This window comes from Macrotis lagotis, chromosome X (genome assembly GCF_037893015.1).
Source record: "Macrotis lagotis isolate mMagLag1 chromosome X, bilby.v1.9.chrom.fasta, whole genome shotgun sequence".
Classification (NCBI taxonomy): Eukaryota; Metazoa; Chordata; class Mammalia; order Peramelemorphia; family Peramelidae; genus Macrotis; species Macrotis lagotis.
The window spans coordinates 237284653-237305190 of NC_133666.1; the positions used below are offsets into that span (position 1 = coordinate 237284653).

At 36.6% G+C, this 20538-nt stretch overlaps 1 protein-coding gene across 2 annotated transcripts in view; it reads right to left on the reverse strand.

The window, feature by feature from the left end:
* Positions 1–1199: 1199 nt before the first annotated feature.
* LOC141498430 (V-type proton ATPase subunit S1-like protein) overlaps positions 1200–20538 on the reverse strand; it is a 37053-nt gene continuing 17714 nt past the window's right edge. For both annotated transcript variants that reach the window (XM_074201594.1, XM_074201595.1), the window contains 5 exons: positions 19636–19708; positions 16805–17046; positions 6913–6963; positions 5219–5459; positions 1200–3551 (listed from right to left, as the gene is read on the reverse strand). In XM_074201594.1, the coding sequence (XP_074057695.1) occupies positions 3246–3551; positions 5219–5459; positions 6913–6963; positions 16805–17046; positions 19636–19708 (913 nt within the window). In that variant the 3' untranslated portion in view covers positions 1200–3245. The remainder of the gene's footprint in view (positions 3552–5218; positions 5460–6912; positions 6964–16804; positions 17047–19635; positions 19709–20538) is intronic.

The following is a 20538-nucleotide window of genomic DNA, read 5'->3' on the forward strand; positions in this document are numbered from 1 at the left end:
TGTATGTGTGTGAATATATGTATATATTCTCCCCCGCCCTTTTAAATGTAAACTTCTTGAGGACAAGAACGATTTCACTTTTATCTTTTCATTACCAATGCTTAGCACATAGTAAACAATAAATGATGGTCAATTGTTCAATTGTCTAAATACACACATTGCCCAGGCATACAGAAGGTGAAAGAGAAAGTTGGGATGAAATGTGGAATAGGAAATCAGGTACCATTCACAACATTCACACACACACACACACACACGCGCGTGCGCGCGCACACACACACACACACACACACACACACACACACACACACACATACTATGTGACCCTGGGAAAGTCCCTTAATCTCTATTTACTTTAGTTTCCTTGTCTGTAAAATAAAGATAATAACAGCCTCTAGCTTAGGAATTAGACAGTTATTGTAAGGAACAATTGAGATATTTGTATGTCTGGCTTACGGCAGGCACTTAATTAATGCTAGCTTTTTATTATGATTATGATTATGATTATTATGTATTCCCCTGCCCTGCTATTCAGACACAATCCCTTTAGGTCTTAGTATTCTTCATAGGTTTCTGCTGCTGATGACGACATCCTTTGTTCTCAAATACCATGATGCCATGAAGATGATGCCATGACAAACACATGAATTGGATTTGAGTGAAGGGGTGCAATGCCAAGTCATCAGTCTCCAGAGTCATCTGGGTCCAGCAGTCAGATATGAATCAGTATCAGTGGAGATGAACCTGCATGCCAGGTGATCAGGGTTAAGTAACTTGCCCAGGGTCACACAGCTACTAAGTGTCAAGTGTTTGAGGTCATATTTGAATTCAGGTCCTCCTGACTTCAAAGCTGGACTTCTATCTACTGTGCCATCCTAGATGCCCCCATAAGTTGCTATAATTGAGAGGAAAATCATTCACCACTTACCGGCTGGTGATTTTACCAGCTTGTCCTTGAGCTCTTAAGCAGACTTTATACCTGATCCCTTGGCTCCAATGCTTTCCCGAAACACTACTTTCTAAGCTTCTCTGACTTCTAAACCCGAACTTGAGACTTCCTTGAATCTTGAGCCTGCTTGATCAGAAGTCAACTACACCCAATTCCTCAGTGACTTTTGTCCACTTCGACCCATAACTGGAAACCTAATTCTCTGCTATCCATTGTTTACTTATTGTTTACCACACATTCCAGACCACGAAACATTTCAAAAGTTTATTTGCAAAAGACGAGTACATGTTCATGAAAAAAGATACAAGAATAGGTAATTAAATATACATAGTAACCCCAAAGAGGTCAAGGAGGAAAAGGTGCTATATGCACAAAAAATATTTATAGCAGCTTTTTTTGTAATGGCAAAGAATTAGAAAATAAGTGGGTGCCTACAAATTGTGAAATGGCTAAAAGAAGATGGTTCACAAATATAAAGGAATACTAATTGAAATGATGAAAAGAACCATTTCAATGAAGTCCAGGGAAGACTTGTAGGAACTGATACAGAACAAAGTGAACAAAATCAGGAGAACATTTTTTTTCCACAATAACATCATAATACAATTTTGAAAGACTCAAGAACTCTGCTCAACAAAATGATCAGCTATGATTCCAGAGAATCTATGATAAGGAATGCTTTCTGAACCCTGACAGAGAGGTGATGAATATATATATAATTAGACTCATATGATGTAGACCTTAATGAGATGGAAATCTGTCTATCTTAATTATATTTAATTATCATTTAAAAACTATGGAATGGTTAAAAAAAATTTTAAGTACATATTAAAAAATAATATCACTAGCCAGAAAGACAAAATAATACTTTAGCTTTTTGATGTAATCTTTAATAAAAGCTCCTCAAGTTCTTTCAAGTCCAGGAGCACACATATCTCACTCCTTCCATAGCACCACAGAGAAAGTGATAGCTTCTTGCTTCTCTACCTCAAACCCTCTACAGCAGACCCATTCAACTTAGTTTCATTCATCTGGGAATTCTAATGCAAGCTTATCGATGCATTCTGAAACCCCCAGCTCAGTCAGCCAAGGAGAAACCTACTAATTGCTTGGCAGATCTGGCAATGTTCAGACCCACATTTCTACATAATCACTGGTTAGTTAATTTACTTCATCTCTCACCAAATGTATGTGTCTAAATGATGCAAAAGTCAAGGAAAAAATTAAAGTGATATAATTCTAGAGTGAAGAACTCAAAATGTCTCAGTCAGGATAAATAGCAACAGATCTAGCCTCATAGCAGGAGATAAAAGGTTTGAGGAGATAAAAGGTAAAGAATGCCTTTGACCACTGTTAAGAAATATCACTCTCACCACCTGTATCCCACCAACCTAGCTTAATACATGTGGTCTTTGAGATCTAACAACTTTAGGGGTTTCCAAAATTGGAAAAAAATCCTAGAAAGGGACTTTCTCCCAAGCAAATCTTTTGTTAAGGATTGTTAGAATTATTAAGAGTAAGATACAGAATAGATCTGCATATTGGGCATAAGCAGAAGCAGGAAAATAGAAAAGGAGGCTTTATAGAAGATAACAGAGTATCCAACAAATGTCCCCATTTCATAATTTTACTAGAGGGCTAGCCCTGAATAGCATCCAATGTCAAGAGGTCAAGAAAGGTCTCAGCAGAATGAACCACTCTGCTGATGCTGGAATCATCTCTCCTAAATATGTCGATGGAGATTTCAAAGTTTTTTCTAAATAGACTGAGAAGACAAACCCAGAAAACCAATTCTACATGGTTTCCTCCTTTTTTGGTATATGCTCCCTTTTGGAGGCTCTTTAAACATGTTTAGTAGAAATAATTGGAGGAAAAAAACCCTAATTTCAAGTTCCAGTTATGCCTTTTAATAGCTATCCAGTCTAGGAAAAATCACTTCACCTCAATTTTCTCATCTAAAGAGGTTGAACTTTAGACTAGTAATGATGTATTTGTATTCTGTGGCTTCAAAGTCAGCTTTAGACCTGTACAAAATCTTTTTTTTTCCAGAAGAAGCCTCCTGCAAAAGGTTCAGAGGGCATCTCAAGAGATACACAGATGACTAAGCAGAATAACCAAGGAATCTCTTTTCTTTTCTTCTTTTCTTTTTTTTATTTCTCTTTTCTTTTCCTTTGTTTTCTCTTCTTTTCCTTTTAAATCAAGTCATCCTGTGTAAACCTTTAGCTGATTTGCAAGTAAAATTACACAATGCAGCAGAAACAAACCCTACAAGCTGTTAGAGCCGGAGGAAAAGCTACTATACATAAATGTTGCAGATGTGTGGGCTTCTCAGTTCATGGCAGTCATGCCCATGTCTTCTCAGTGGCTCCTTCTCTTCGGTGGCCCCCTCGAGGTCTTTCATGGGCACAAAGTAGGCAGGCGATGCCTTGCAGTCATAGTGCCTGTCCAGGGACTTCAGGTGGATCAACATGTGCAAGGCATAAGCCAGCACCAGCAGCAAGATCAGGGACATAGCCAGACCCATCAGAATGGCTGGGGAGAAGAACGAGGCACAGTCTCTGGCATAAGCAAATTGACCTTCCTTAACATTAAAACCTTGAATCTGTCAGGAGAAAGAAAAGAACTCAATTGAAACCCTCTGTTTCTGTCACAAGACCAACTTTACAATCTTTTGTTCATCTTCTAGTGAAGGTTCTGAGCTGGAGAACTCTAGGGTGAGGCTGGCTCACAAAAGCCATTGGCATTAGGAGAGGCAGTTGAATGATGGACTTGGAGACAGAAAGACCTGGATTCAGACTCTGCCATTGGCACTTTTACTAGCTGTGTGACCCCAGGTGGGTCACTTAAGTTCTCTCAGCCTCAGTTTCCTCATCTGTAAAAAACAGGGATAATAATAACACCCACCTCAAAAAGTTTACTGAGACAAAGTATATGCAAAGCACCATCTAAACTTAAAATTTTAGATTAAGACTATGGGTAATATTTTTCCACATATTTAGGACCATTTAGTTTCATCTAAAACCATTTTTGCCATAATGACTTCTGAAATTCTAACCATATTTAATTATCATTTAAATGTCTTATCATAAGAATTCAAACTTGTTCAGAATTCTATTGCCAGGTTCAGTAATAATAATGATGAAGATGATGGTAGCTAACATTTATACAGTGCTTACTATATAATATAAATGCATATTTATATATATATAGTAGGTAATATATAAATATATGTATATTTATGTATAATATATATAATATGTATATATATATTAGCAGGCACTATATCTCATTTGTCCTCACAGCAACCCTGGAAGATAGGTATATTATTATTCCATTTTACAGATAAGGAAACAGAGGCTAAGTGACTCATCCATGGTCACACAGTTAGTCTTCCTGACTCTAGGTCACTATTAGAGAAAACAAAGCCTGTTAATTTCCCTCTCTTCCCCTCAAATTTAAAAAAAAAGACATAAAAAAGAAAGAGGAGTGGTAGGAGGGGAAAACCTTAAAAAACTGTCCTCAGGAAAGGCAGAAGTTAAAGTAAGTTCTCCTGAGTTATCAAGTAAGATGGCAATTTGCATAAGTATATTTAGCCCCTTTCCTAAATAAAATAGACCTGAGAGACTTAGTAGACTATATCCTGCTCTAAACTCTGATGGTGAAAGGAAGTTTCTTTGCCCAATTCTGCTGAAAACCTCTTGGGGGTATTTTTGGCTGCATTCTCACCACCTTCCAGACTGTCACATCAGAGCTCACATTAAATGCCACTGAGTTACTCAGCCCATAGAGGGCCCTTCTTATCTTCCCTTCCACATACACAGAGGGGCCTCACTCCCCAGAAGGAAAGGAAATACTTGTCCAACAAGTGCTCTGCCGGGAATGGGCCTCTTCACTCCAGGATGTGACAGTCACTGGACTTCAGATCACAAGCCCATTTTGTCTCCTCTCTGACTGATTGACATTCCTAACCGATAACTATGTAGTGTCTGAGTGGAAAACTGATTTCTTTAAAGCATGACCTTCAAAAATGGAATAGGAGTGGGGAGGAAAGAGGCAAAGGAGAGATAGGAAGAGAAGGGGGAAAGAGAAAAGGTCAATCCTATATCCCCTTTCTTTCATTTATTAGACAAAGGGCAAAATAGAAACTGTTTTTAAAGTGATAGATCAGTTCCTTCCATCCCTTATCCAAAGCATTAGGTTTCAGATGGCTTAATTGATTTCAACATGCCAGTCAATGGGAGGATTGACATTTTGAGTCCAAAATATTACCTGAAAATCAATAAAAGTGACTTCCCATAGCCTTGAGATGTCATTTGTGGAGCTGGGCACCAAGAGTGCATCATATCTCTGCAGGCTGCTGACATGCAGACAGTGATAGGAATACTTTGACGGAGCATGGATTCGAGTTGCCTTAAACGTTGCTTGGATTGAATTATTATAAAGAATCTGAACTCTATGTAAACTAAACCAGCTCTGAACAGACAATCTGTTATAGTTGATCAAGATGAATCTGAAAAGAATTTCAAAACCAAAAATTAACAAAGAAGTGTAATGTTGAAATGCTGTCTAGTTGTCTTCTAGGGATGGAACAACAGCACCCTCTCTTGTCGTATAGAAGAAATGACCTGGGGAAAACACTTTCAGAACAGAGATCTGAGATCCCTTTGATCCTCCTTAGAAAAAGAAAAGAGGGAGAAGGAAGAGAGAGACAGAGACAAAGACAGAGACATGCAGAAAAAGAAGATGAGGAAGAGAAAAAAAGAGAGAAGAGAGAAGGAAAAGGGGAGAGGAAAGAGAAAGAAAAGAGAAGATAAAGGTAGGAGATGGAGAGAGAGGAACAGAAGAAGGAAAAGGGGAAATGATGGAGAGGTAAGAAAGAAAACAAGAGAGTAAGAGCATGAAAGAATTCAAGAAGATTTTAAAATGCCAATAGATTGTTTGTTAAAAAATCAAGGCCTTATATTAATGAGAAAAATCATCATTCATATATAAAAATGAACCTGTGTTATGATCATTGGAAGTAGGGGGCTTTGCCTTGTAGCATAGCTTTGAAAATCAGCTGTAATTTTAGCCCATCCTCATATATATATATATACTGAATTCCAGTTATTTTAAAGATAAAAGTGTTAAACCCAGCTTAATAAATTGCTACTTTCTAATTCGATAAATCTTTGTGGCCCAGTGTCCAGACCTATGCTAGGATTACCAGAGATCCCCCCAGGGAAAAGACAATATTTTAAAAGGGCAGAAGAAAAAAAGCTCTTTTCTAAAATCAAAGAATAATTCATGTGCAAAAGACCTTGAAGATCAACTAGTCCTATTTTCTGCTCTTTTATAATTTACTAATTCTCAGTATTAAAAACCTTTCCAAATTAGTTGTTGCTGTTTTTATATCAATAGTCATTACATGCCAGTATATACCAGCAGCAGCAGCCACACTGAGGTTCTTGGTATCACCAAATATTCATTTTAATTATTCATCTTCTCTATGTATCCTTCCATATTGGCCCTGCTGTATCCCCTGTTCCCCTTACTCCCCAAGCACATGTAGAACTTATTTGATGACAAAGGCCTATTCTTCAATGGCCTTTCAGATTATTTTCAGATATTTTCACTATCACCATCAAATACTATTTGAGTCTTACCTAGTCTGGCTCAAAAATCAATATTATATAGGATAATTCATAGAGCCACAGCATCTGTCCTCTAGCTTGTCAGTTTGAGGTTAAAGGTTATCATTAGCATGCCTAGGTCACTTTGAGTCAGTGATGATGATAAAAGGTGTGAATGGATGAATCAGGAAAGAACTAAAAAAATAATGCTAAAGGATTCCATGGGGGGGTGAAATTAGGCTTCTTTATAATGAAGTACATATAATATTTTTTTGCTCCTTTGTACCCATTAAAATACTACTAATGTAAAAAAGGTTTTTTTAGTTATTTATTTCCTATCCTAAAACATACCTGATATCAAGTCCTTTTAGATTGTCAATATCACCAAATTTCAGGGAAAGCCTAGGGAAAAGAGTAAAACACACTAGGCATCAAATTGAAACAATAAAGGAAATAGATATAGGAAAAGATGAGGCTTCTAAAACATACGGTTAAATGATTATATTTGAAAAAAGCAAGGTAACCTTGGCCCATGACAATGATTAAAGGCTGCTTGGCTTAGTACTAGAAAGAGAAAGCATAATAGAAGTGGGCTTTAGCTTCTCCAGTTGGAAAAAATCAGCTACCGTAAAACCTGCTTAGTTTGAGTTCCATTAAGTTGAGACTGAACTGGTTTACTCTAGCCACTTCCTAGGGGGGGAAACTGTTTGTTAAGCAAATTAATGTTACCAGGATTATTAAGGAAATATTTTACCTCCTTAAGGTAGTTAATGGTTTTCAAGAGTTTTACAAAGACCCCTCTATGAACTACTGATATGCTAATCATTCTATAGTGGACGTGACTGGGTATTGACAATGTGGAAATGGATGAACAAGAAAGGAAATGTAAAAGCAGATATGAGAATAGGGAAAGGAATAAGTATTTCTTAAGCACTCAGTACTATGCTCACTAAGCATACTAAGTATGAAACAAATGTCATCTTTTCCATCCTCCCAACAACCAACAATATTATCAACAATATATCATTTTATAGTTGAGGAAACTGAGAAAGGTAGAAGTGACCAGCCCAGGATCACACAGCAAGGAAGTGTCTGAGGCTAAATCTGAACTCAGGTCTTCTTGACTCCAGGTCTAACTCATATCCATTGTACCATCTAACTATATCCAACAACACAAATGAATAGAGGAGTGGACCAAGCAAATACAAGAAAGGCAACAACAGACACAGGAGAGCTAAGATGCAGATCTGTGGTCAGCGTTTGGAGAAATAAGAGCATCACATGCAATAGATCATAACTAGACTATGATAACTCAAGGCCAAGATGAGATTCCCAGGAAAGAAATTCTGAAAGGTACATTATATTGTACACTAACTCTTTACCTCTTGGCCTTATGACTTCTGAAGTGACTAACTACTCCTACTCTGCTAGAGAATCAGGTGTTAAAGGGGGAATGAGATTCTAATTTTTGGAGATTATGTCCCTTTTTGTATGAGTTCAGAAAATGCAGCATTATTTTATCCCATTGGTATTTATGTTGTTTCATGACTTGGTTTAAATGCTCTTGCTAACGGATTTGTTGGGGCTGGGACAGTTAGGTGGCACAGTGGATTGAGTGTGGGTCCAGAAGTCAGGAAAACTCACCTTCCTGAGTTCAAATATAACTTCAGTCACTTTCTAACTGTGTGACCCTGTTTTTCTTGGTTTCCTCATTTGTAAAATTAACTAAAGAAGGAAATGACAAACCACTCCAATAGCTTTGCCAAGAAAACCCTAAATGAGGTTATGCGAAGTTGGACACAAGTGACAAACAACTGAACATCAAAAAAATGGATGTGTACATGGTTATGGCTACTAAGAGAGAATGAACTGATAGTATGCTAAGGTAGTGATTTCATACTTGATTCCTCCTCCCCCATACAACCACAATGAATCTGGAAATATCACTTATCTATTTATAAAATAGGTAAGTTCTATTTAGAACGGTTTGTTGTTTCAAGGTAAATATATATATATACATATATATTCAATTGATTTTAGTTATATATATAACTAAAAGCAATTTAATTCAATATCATTTAATTAAGCACTCACTGTAAATAGAGCATCTCTTAGAAAATAAAAAATTTGGATGAAAGGTAAATCCTCACTTCATTGAACTTATGGTCTCAGTTGAAATTTACTTTCAGAATTTCACCCAAATACTTCATTTATTCAGAGTGCCTCCCCCCTTATTTTTGAAATTTTACTTCAATTTTTGAAGTTTTACTAGAGCTGTAATGCAGAAACTTTTTAGTAGTGGAACTCCAGGAATAGTTACATGGTGCATATCTCCCTCAACCCCAGTGAGGCTGGGGAACCACTGAATGATATTTCAGCTTAGGTCTCAACCATTTAAAATCTCCACTTAGAATACCTTCAAGCTCCCTGTACCCATGCGCTTCTGAGTACAATTGATTAGATATTGAGTTCCTGAGAATCAAACAGCAATTATAATTAGATAATGAGAAAACAGGATTATCAATTAGTGATACATTCACAGATCATTCAGTCAAACCCTCATCTTAACAAAAGAGAAAACTGAGTTCCCAAGAGGTTGAATGACATGTCCAGTGTCATCAAGGTGCCAGGTGTCAGAGTAAGGGTTCAAATCCAGAACTATATAGCATGACTCTGAAGCCAGCATTCTTTCCATTGTATTCTGCTTGGATGCAAGCTAGCAAGCCTGCTGCGTGTTCATAAACATATGGCCTGCTTTAAGAATTTTAAATCCAGAAGCAGTGGACCAGAATAATTTGAAAACTTTAGCTCCCCTACTTTCTAAAGCATGTCCGTCCCCTCTGCCAAGTCACCCTTAGAGCCAGATTTTGTCTTTTCTAGGATCTTGCTGCCTAAGCATGAAATTTACCCAGATGCCTAGCCTAAGCTGTGTTTGGTATGTTGCCCTCACTTTTTCCAAAAAGATTCCCTTTGTGACTTCTTCTGCCAGCAGTTAACCTCTCCCCAAACAGTTTGTTACCAAGAGCAAAATGTGGTCATTTTTTAAAAAAGCTACACTTTTTTTACCTTTCATGGTTATATTTGCTTGGAGTCACTCTCTTCCCAACAAGGGTAGCGGCATGTCACTAGCAAGGATCTGGACAATCAATTGCATTGGACTCAAGCTTTTCTTGGAATCTCAGCATCTGATCCTGTAGTCTTGACTTCTCTGGGTGTCTCATAATATATTCTGCCTTGCAGTGAAGTTTCTACTAGTACTAACACTAAGGAAAAGGGAGGATTCTTAACTGGTTCCATGGAAAATGGGAAATCCAATAATACCCAAGCAACAAGAATCAATGTCACGGTACTAAAGTTTGACCAACAGATTAAGTATCCTCTGTAGGAATAAGGTTAAAATCAGATTTCAGGTTATACATTCCAGGACTTCAGTGGATCTGGGAGCTCATCAGTGGTATATTAGAAATAATCCAGGATTTCAAACCTAGCTTGAAATCCCAGCACAGACATTTATTTTTACTCATGACCATGAGCAAGTCACTTAACCAGGTGGTGAAATAGGACACAAAGCCTGGAGTCAGATATACCTGAGGTGTGTGCAGTTTTAGGCAAACTTCTTGACTTATGTGACTCTGAGCAAGTCACTTAACTTTGTCTGCCTCAATTTCTTCAACTGTAAAATGGGGATAATAATAAATCTGCTTCTCAGGGTTGTTGTGAGGATCAAATGAGATAATATTATAGGCACTTAATATGCTTGACCCCTTCCCACTTAACCCCTCACAGCCTCATATTCATCATTTATATAATGAGGATTATAATACTTATAAGTACCTATCTCATAGGGTTGTTATCAGGAAAGAGTTCTGTCAGACTTAGAATACTATGTAAAAGTAATTCTCATTCCACTGGCACAGATCACAACTCATCCCTTCCTTCTCTTGCAGGATGATTCTTGTTCATGGTCTTGCAGAGCATTCTATAAGTTTATCTTAATATTTAATTAGAAGGTATAGATCTAATCAGAATTTTTTAAGTTGATTTTCTTTTCGAGTTGTATCTGGAAAAAGTAAAATCAATTTAATCCTTCAAAGAGAATCTATAAGTGTTCCAGGGGACTCTCCTCTACTTAATTTAACATTTTATGGAGTACAAATGTAATTGTCCACCTGTTGCCCATTTCCTCACACAATTCAAACACTTCCTGGTTGATGTCCTTTACTCCTGGAATGTAAGTCACTATTGGCAAAATGCAGCAGCCTTCTTATGTCTAGTGTGTGTCTCTATATTGCCCTTTGACTCACCTACAATTTTAATTCTTCACAGATTGAATTGTTCTATGAGTTGCAGTCAAATTATATCTCTAGGAGAGTAAAGGCACCCAAATATTGATTTTTTTAAGTCAAATTGCAGTTTGAGATCATTGAAACTGAAGCACAGTTTCTCAAATTCAATTCATATCACACTATTCTTCCTATTCAACTAAGATCATAGCTCATTTACCACATACATTCTCAAAGAAGACCATGACATCAGGGAGGTGATGCCATGACAAGCACATGAACTGGATTTGAGTGAGGGGGTGCTGTGCTAAGTCACTAGCCTCACTTTCTCCTCTAGTCCAGTGGCCAGCTGAGTCAGGATGACAGGAAATAGCCCTGGATGCAAAATCATCAAGGTTAAGTGACTTGTCCAAGGTCATACAACTAGTAAATGGCAAGTATCTGAAGCTGGATTTGAACTCCCATCCCCCTGACTCAAAGACCTGTGCTCTCTCCACTATGCCACCTAGTTGCCCTGTCTATAATGATGAACTCACTCAACAGACTGACTTCATCTGACTATTGTAATCTGGTAAACAGAGATTTTCATTCATTTGTTTTTTCCTATGTAGATTGCTAGATTGATCTCTTCTGAGTAAATAAGGAATCTCATTTAGAAGTTTCTATAGTGTTCTTGGGTTTGATGAAATTAGCAAAATATTATCCACCAAAAATTGCTCCTGGATCATCTCAATATCAATAGAGAATCCCTCTTCCATTTGGACCCTATGAAAGCCCCACAATAATGATTAACAACTTTAGTGAATACTTGTCTCCCCCCACTTAAAAATATAACCTAAGAATTATTAAATAATATTATTTTCATTGTCACTTCTTTCAATAAATTTGTATGATAGAACTTTTTAATACATGGGAGAATTTTTTAGGAGAACCTTTAAAGATAAATTTTGTTTAGGAGAACCAAATACTTTTTAATATAATAAACATAGCAGGATCTTGAATTTTGTATAATTTCAGTAAATTATATGACTATAAAAATATGGCCTGACATAGAATTTATTTTTGACAAAAACTTGTCCCCTCCTCATATTTTCCTCAAGGTTATCTTGACTCTTTTATATTTTTTAGATTTTTGCAAGGCAAATGGGGTTAAGTGGCTTGCCCAAGGCCACACAGCCAGGTAATTATGAAGTGTCTAAGACCAGATTTGAACCCAGGTACTCCTGACTCCAGGGCCAGTGCTTTATCCACTGTGCCACCTAGCTGCCCCGTCTTGACTCTTCTAAAGACAAGAACACTCTCATAAAGATTTTATAGAGAGGAAAAAATAAATATGAGTCAGAAAGTTATTGACATTACTTTAATTGCCATTTGGGGAAATAATTTCTTTCATTCTTTTTTTTTAAATAATCATTGAGCATCTTTTCAAATATGTTGAAGATTGCTCCTTCAGTGCTTTATTTCTTATATGTATTTTTTTTCTTCTCATACTTGGTCTAATCCTGCTTTTTTGCTTTCTTCTGGGATTCAGACATTAAAGTTGAAGGATAGTGACTTCTCTATCACTGATGATGACAATAGTTAGTTATTAAAAAATGCTCACAAATGAGTTACATGTTTTAAAACCTTCAATGATGCTTATTGTTTTTACAGTAGTCATTTCTCCTTAACCCTTACTTCACACCTTGTAGTAAAGGGGAAAAGAGAAAAATAAGCAAAACTAGAAATACAGTGACAATACTTAATTCATTACAACACATTTTATATCCTAAGTTCCTCTATTTTTATAATGAGAGGAGAGAATGAAACAAATTTCATTATTGGTTCTACAGACCCAAGAGTGGACATTCCAACTAATCTGAGTTCAGCTGTCTTCTGGCATTATAAGTGTTTCATTCTTTTTATTTTTATTTTGTTTTTTTAACCAGTGTTTCATCTATAGAACTCTATGAATATCAGATAAGCTTTCTACAATTCTCTAAGGTTTGCAAAGTACTTCACAACTCATTTGATCCTTATAACAATCCTGAGAGGCAAATACTTATTATTATTGACATTTTATAATTGAGGGAAATGAGACAGACAAAGGTTAAATGAGTTTCCTGGGGTCAGGCAGCTAGCAAATGTCTCTGGCTAGATGTGAAGTTGGTCTTCCTAACCTCAGGTCCACCATTCTACCCATTGCACCACGTGATTGTTTTTATTTAGTTGAGTTTCACACCAAGTTTTCTACACATTCATTTTTGCCTCCACTACTCTTCCCTCTTTTGTGAGGTATTATCACTAATGATCTTCCATCTTCTCCTTCATAACATTTTGGTAATGTCAGAGGATAAGTTTCAGATGTGGGTGCCACAGTTAAGGACATTGATAAGCTGGAAAGTATATATAGATGGTGACAGAACTGGAATCCTACATGAGATTGTCTACCTGGGCTTATGTAGCCTGGGCTTGTGTAGTTCTCACATGAACTTGATTGATCTGTATTCAATAATCTAGAAAGGTTGCCATATGTAAAAAGGATTAGATTTGATCTGTTTGGTCCCAGAAGGCAGAACCAAGACCAATGTGAGGAAGTTACAAAGGGGTCAATTATGGCTTGATGTTAGGGAAAACTTCCCAATAATTAAAGTTTTCTGAACCTGGAGGTTTAAGTTCCCCAATCCTTGGATGTCTTCAGGCTGAAGCTGGATAAATCTTGTTGGGAGTATGATAGTGGGGGTTCCTTTTATGTATCAGCTGGACTAGATATCGTCTTTGTTCCTTACCTGTAGTAGAACCTTCTGAGCTTGTATTGGTATGATCAGCCACAGTTGGATGCGTGTAGCTTAACTAATATAGTGATGTCATTTAGTCCTTCTCAAGAATGAGGGACAACAAACAACCAATCAATCAATTCTATGAGTTTATAGACTACAATAGCACTGTTCTTGGCTTCTCTGTCTCTCTATGCAGCAAGGACCCAAACATTTATGAGCTATGTGATCGGGAGATTCTTTGCATCTCTTCATGGTAGCAATTGTTTTATATTGATTAAATTCTATAGAAAATTTATGATAATCCAACAACTGTATACATTATTAACATAAGCAGCAACAATAATAATACAACATTATTATATGTATCCTCCTCTATAATACTCCTCCAATGCTTCATTGTGTATCGATAATTATGAATTTTTTATAGGTAATGCTAGGAGATCACCAACTCTGACCATTCTGAATCTAGAAATCCTTCATATATGGGCTACATGTCTGTCATCTTGAATTCAGGTTAATTGAAATCAGAAAGGGTTATTACCAGGTTGACAACTAGGAGACAAATTTTCCAATCATAGTAACTTTCAAAGAACATTTACCAACCAATTGTGAAATTATTATTATATTGCTTCAGTGCTAGAAGTATTCACACAAATGAAACCATGACTCCTTGAAGTATTGAAATGAATTATTTTGTAGAGCACTTAACATGTAATGAGAACTTGGCCATGCATTACCTTATTTAATTTCTACAATAGTTCTATAAGATAGGCAGGTGCTGTTTTTGTTCCCAGTTTGTAGATGACAAAACTGAGAGTTAGAAGTTTAAGTATCATCCCTAATGTCATCCAGCTGAGTGGCAAAATCAAGCCAGTTTCTCTGATTCCAGTAAAGAGCTCTTTTGATCTGAAGGCATCAGTGGTTTCTGAGGGCCCTGAAGACCCCCTCAAGAGGCACATCTGATTCCTTTCAAAATAAACCAGAGGGGCATCAGAATAACTGTTCTGCACATCTGCTCCTAACCATGGGAAGGGGAATAGTTCAGTGCACTAGCTAGGGCATAAGAAATGATAATCAAGCAGTTTGCTTTGTATAAAGGATCTAATAAGAAAGACTCTGGGGGTTACAGTCTAAAGCAAAGGCTAACAGCTATCATGGAGTTCATTACTATATATTTCACATGGAAGAAGAGTTAAAATGTCTTTCGTGGTAGAATCTAAACTTTTACTTAATATTTATTAATAGGGACACCATTAAGTATAACATAATAATTTTGACTTGGAAATATGTATCAGCATAATAGTCTTTTAGCTTTAATAAAAAAAATATGTAAAAGCGATGGATTGAAGTTCAGGGAGGGAAAGTTATTTCATATTAAAATATTTATATAAACACATCAATATACATTCCATGCAATTACCATTTATTGGAACCACCCATTTGCCAGTAGTTGAGCACTCTCAGAGTCACACTTAAGACCATTTAGAGCCAATCATGTCACAGTCATTAAAAAGGTGGTTCATAGTCATATAAATGTTAAATTACCTATGACAGGAGCTAAGCAAAATAAGGTGACCTTCTTTATGTGAAGAGCTTTGAAAATCCTAGAAATATAGAGATCTTTCTCAATTATTTTCTGGAAAATGTTTTCTGACTTTAGGTTTGGAGAATTAGTTCCCAATTTGTTTGTTTTGCTCAGTTTAAGTTTGAATTAAAAATCCTCAGCATTATGACTGATTCTAAATGACTTTGGGTAGTCTGACTGTTCAAAGCAGAAATACATATCTGTAAATTGTTAAGTCCCATGTATGGATATTAGTATGATAGTAGAACAAGCACCGAACTTAGATTCTGAATGACTGATTTCAAGACCTTTCTCCCCTTAGTAGGAATTGTGAACCGGTCAAGTCATTCAATAGGAATTACAGCACTTTAGACTCTCATCTTCCCAGGGTTTTGTGAGGAAAGAACTTTGCAAATATAGCATGTCATAGAAATGTGATCTAGGAGGACAACTAGGTGGCACAGTAGATAGAACACTGGCTCTGGAGTTAGTAGAACCTGAGTTCAAATCTAGCCTTGGACACTTACAAGGTATATGACCCTAGACAAGTCATTTGACTCCCATTCTCTCAAAAAAGAAATGTGAGGGGCAACTAGGTGGCACAGTGGATAGACCACTGACCCTGGAACCAGGAGTACCTGAGTTCAAATCCAGCCTCAGATACTTAATAATTACCTAGCTGTGTGGCCTTGGGCAAGTCACTTAACCCCACTGCTTTGCTAAAAAGAAAAAAAAGAAAAGAAATGTGAGCTAGTGTTATTATATATAAATGTGTATGTTTAACCAACCCAATCCCACCTAAAAATGTCCATGGCTTTGGGGGACAAAAGGGAACCCCATCACCTCTGCATTGGTCTAAGAAACAGTTGACTCTTTACAGATGTTCTCTGCTTCCACCAAGGTCACAAGAGTCTCGCTGCCACTTCAAGAATCTAATGCAGCACACATGGTCTGTAATGAGTACACTGGAGATGTACACTAGGATTGAAGGGTAAAAGGTGTTCCCACCATCTCAAGTTGGAACCTGGATAAAGATTTCCCATAGAACATATAAATGGCAATCATGTTTTGCTATTTTTCTTATTTGAAAGGCAGCCTAACTTAAAGCATAAAAAGGTATACTTGAAGCCAGGAAAATCTGGGTTCAAGTCCTTCCTGTGACACTTAAGGACTGTATGACCCTGAGTAACTCACTTAATCCTGTTTGCCTCAGTTTCCTCTTCTGTAAAATGAACACACACATTGGAAAAGGAAAGATAAACTGCTCCATTATCTTCTCAAGAAAAACCCCAAACTAGGGTCATGAAGAGTTAGACATAAAACAACTGAACTGATATCTCTAGTGCCCTATTTCTTCTTCTAAAAAAAATAAGGTTAGATTAGACCTCAGAGAACCCCTCCAGGTCTAAAACTATGACCTTATGGACCTTTAAAAAAAAGATTTCAGGGTCACTGGCAAGGAAGCCCATTTCTCCCTTCTAAATAATCTCTGAATAAGAACACCAAATAACACAAAAATCCTTTGCATTGTCATACTAGTTAATGATAGGTTAGGAGGGAAGGTAGCAACAATTCAATTCAATTTTGATGTTTGTATGTAAATCCTGATGCTCTTATTGGGGAAATTTCATACTTACATGGCATTTTCTTCACTGCAATTTGAATTGCCAACATCCACCCTTGCTTCTTTTCCAAATGTCTTATCTGTAAGGTCCAACAAAGGTTGATTTTTAAATTTAATTGTTATTCTCTTAGCCCAGAAGAGAATGCAAGGAGTTCCATTGACTGAGACATTAATGGGAATGATTTGACTGGGGCTGATGGTTTTCCAAGGTTCTCCATCCAGATTTCCTTTTGTGATGAGATTGAAGTTGATGCCCTAATTAGGCATAAATAAATAAATAAATAGATAGATAGATAAGGCACACAAAGAACTTAATTCTGCATGATATAAAAGTTTATCTAGAAATGGAAAAGTTCAGAGGTCACATGTAGGGATGTTAGATGACGTAGATAATAACAGAACCATATGTGGGATTCTGGTTTTTTTGTACCTAGAGGAAGTACTACAAACATAGGCACACCCAGTTAGAGAATTGAGAATGTACAATGCATAGACATACCACCCAAGACAAGAACCCCAGAATATTATGAAGTCATCCATTTTGGGGTCATTTACTCCAGAGGAATCAGGTCATTTGGAAATCTCCAATTTAAACTCATTATTCTTATTTAGGAATATTTTATTTTGAGTTTTACAATTTCCCCCCCCCCCCATTCTTGCTTCCCTTCCCCCCCTCCCACAGAACGCATTCTATTAAACTCATCATTCTTGATAACCAGGTACTAAGGTCAGGTATCCTGATGTTTGGTGTCTAAGAAGGTTGAATTTTTAGGGAAAAGGGGCAGCAAATAGAATAGTATCCCTATATACCTTTAGGGAGGAAACTGAAAGAGAATTTGAAGCCAAAAACAACCCTCCCAAAAAAATAAAATCACTGAAAATATGCCTGACAGGCACTTCTTCCTTCCTTCCTTGTCTCACAAAGGCTCTCTCTTTCTACCATTAATATACAACTCAAGCACAATATTTTACATGAAAACTTTCCTGGTCCCACCAGTTCCTAATCCCCAAATCCTCTGTATTTAACTAGTTTGTATATATTTGTATTTATTCACTTTATATTTATGCTCTCCATTAGAATGCAAACTCTTTTGGAGAAGATGTTGTTTTATTCTTCATACCTGTATCCCTAGGACTGAGCCTTTTTTGGCATTCAATAAATACTTCTTCATCATTTGTTTGACATCCAAACTAGAAAAGATCATAGGAATCAAGAAGTCTAATTCTTTGATTTTACAAAGTAAGAAACTAAAGTTCCAGAGTGGGACAACTGCCTCTACTGTACATAGCAGTGGGTCTAGAGTTCAGGAAGGCCTGAGTTTGAATTCATTCTCAGACACAGCTATGTGACTGACCCTGTACAAGTTGCTGAACACTGTTTGCCTCAGTTTCCTCAATTGTAAATAATAATAGCACCCATCTCCTAGGATTGTTGTAAGGATCAAATGAGATAATAACTGTAAATCTCTTAACAGAGAACCTGGCAGATAGTAAGCGCTATTAGCTGTTATTACTTTTGTAACTTAAAGCTCAAATTCCAAGGTCAAGATTGTTTTATAAGGTGCCTGCCCAGCATACTGAAACAAAGACAGAAAGCAGTACAATAATGTCCCAAGCAAAGTTTTTGTTTTCTTTGGTCATCTAAGTGCTTCCCTATCCCTGTTTGGAATAAAATATTTTGTTTTGTTTTTTTACCTTTTATAAAAGATCTCATCATAAACAGAACATTCCACATCTAAAAGGAGGCCTGCCTTTCTTAAACAGATTTCCCCAACATTAGAATGTAAGGGCTTGAAGAATAAAAACGTTCTTGGCTATTAAATTTCACAAATCTGATCTAAAATTATTAGGTAGTTAATCTTTCCTCAGGGGCAGCAGGATTATAAACATCTAACAGATGCTGGGAGTTGCAACAATGAAGCACAAAAAAATAAAGAAAACCTCAGAGTTAAGGAGGACAGTTACTAATATTTAATTATTTAACCATTGTAACCAAATCGAAGAAAGGAGTGTGCCTGAAAGCAAAACTAACACAACATAAAACACTTGTGATTACAGGCTTCAGTGACTGGAAAATTCTTCTGCAAAATAAATCAACCCAATCTAGCTCCTTAGTAAGACAACTTTTAAATGGAGCACTTAATTGCTCCCTGCAAGTCAATAGATTCAGCTCCATTAGATTAGTATAAGTAAGGAATATTGGCCTTGGAAAAATTCAGTGTTATTCAGAAACTAACAACAATTCAAGAAATACCTTGAACTCCAAAGCAAACAAATGCAAAATGAAACTTAGAACATAGTAATCAATGCCAGAAAGCAAACAGCCAAGCTCTGGGTCACTCAGAACCTTCCACTGGTTTCCTGGGTGGCTCCAAGTACAATGGGTTAGAGTGGTCTGGAAAGGGAATCACAAAGGGATGTATGGGCCCTTAGTCCCTATATTTGGGAGCAGTGTTAAGTAGTAAATTTGAATTCAGAAGACAGGCAATATGGTATAGTAGATAGAGTACTGGTATAGTCAGGAAACACTGGTTTCAAATCCTATCTCTGACACTTAATAGCTATATGACACTGGTCAGGTCATTTAAACTCTCTGAGTCTTTGTTTCCTCATCTATAAAATGAGAAGGTTGAATCAAAAACTTTTAGGACCCCTTCTAACTTTAGATCTATGCTCCCACAATCTGCAGGGTGAGAAAAATCAAAATGAATCTCATGTTGAGAATTCATTCAACAATCATTGAAATAGGGTAATTTAATTGCTTTTAACAGAGAAAATATTCAATTAAACATATTGTTACACTTTAAAAAAAAGGAATAATATAATTTACCGTCACGTCCTTACCTGTGGAGTTGGTTTTGACTTGAAATATGCCTTCACATCTCCATCATGTCTCTTATCTGCCAAAGAAACAGTGCTATGAAGAGAAAAGATAAATATCATTGTATTGTTGTATATACAAATAAAACATTATAGACTCCCAGTGATACACTACACTGAAATTATTCATGTTCCCAATTGTACATTTGGTGAAGAATTTAGGACACAATTTACAGAACCAAGGGTCTCCTAGTCCTTATCCTATCTAAACACCAAAGGAATAAGTTTCATTAGTATGGAACCCCCAGGTGAGGAAGATCCTTCCACCCACAAAGGTCAGCACCTTCTGTGCAATTTATATTCTTAGAGAATTCCCCAGGACAATGAGACATTAAATGACTTACTCAGAGTCAAAAAAAGCAGTCATATGGACCAGGTCCTCCTGACTCTGAGGTCAGATGAATTTCATACCCCATGATGTCTTTCATATCTGAACAGAAGTCTTAATTATTAAGAGCCACCAATATAATAGAAATTTATTCATTACTTAGTATTAATTTTGAACAATTTCAGCATCTCTATTCATGATGTCTATCAGAAACAAAAATAACTCATGAGAGCAAAAGAACAAAGTATTCATGAATAAAAAAAATTTAATTCTAAATAAATGTCTCTACCTCAGATCTCATAAAAATGTGAAAGCTGAATTTTTCTGCTTTTAAACCTTAAGGTGACAAGAAGTCAGATTTTTTTTCTAACTTTATTCTTAATGCAAAAATTCTCCTCAAATAAGACAAAGTTCCAGGGGCAGAGCCAAGATGGCAGCAGAAGAAGAGCCTCTCTTAGATGTTCTCTCCAAAAATATTTCAAAAACCTTAAAATTATGACTAAATTTTCAAGACAGAGAACCCACAGAAAGATACAGTG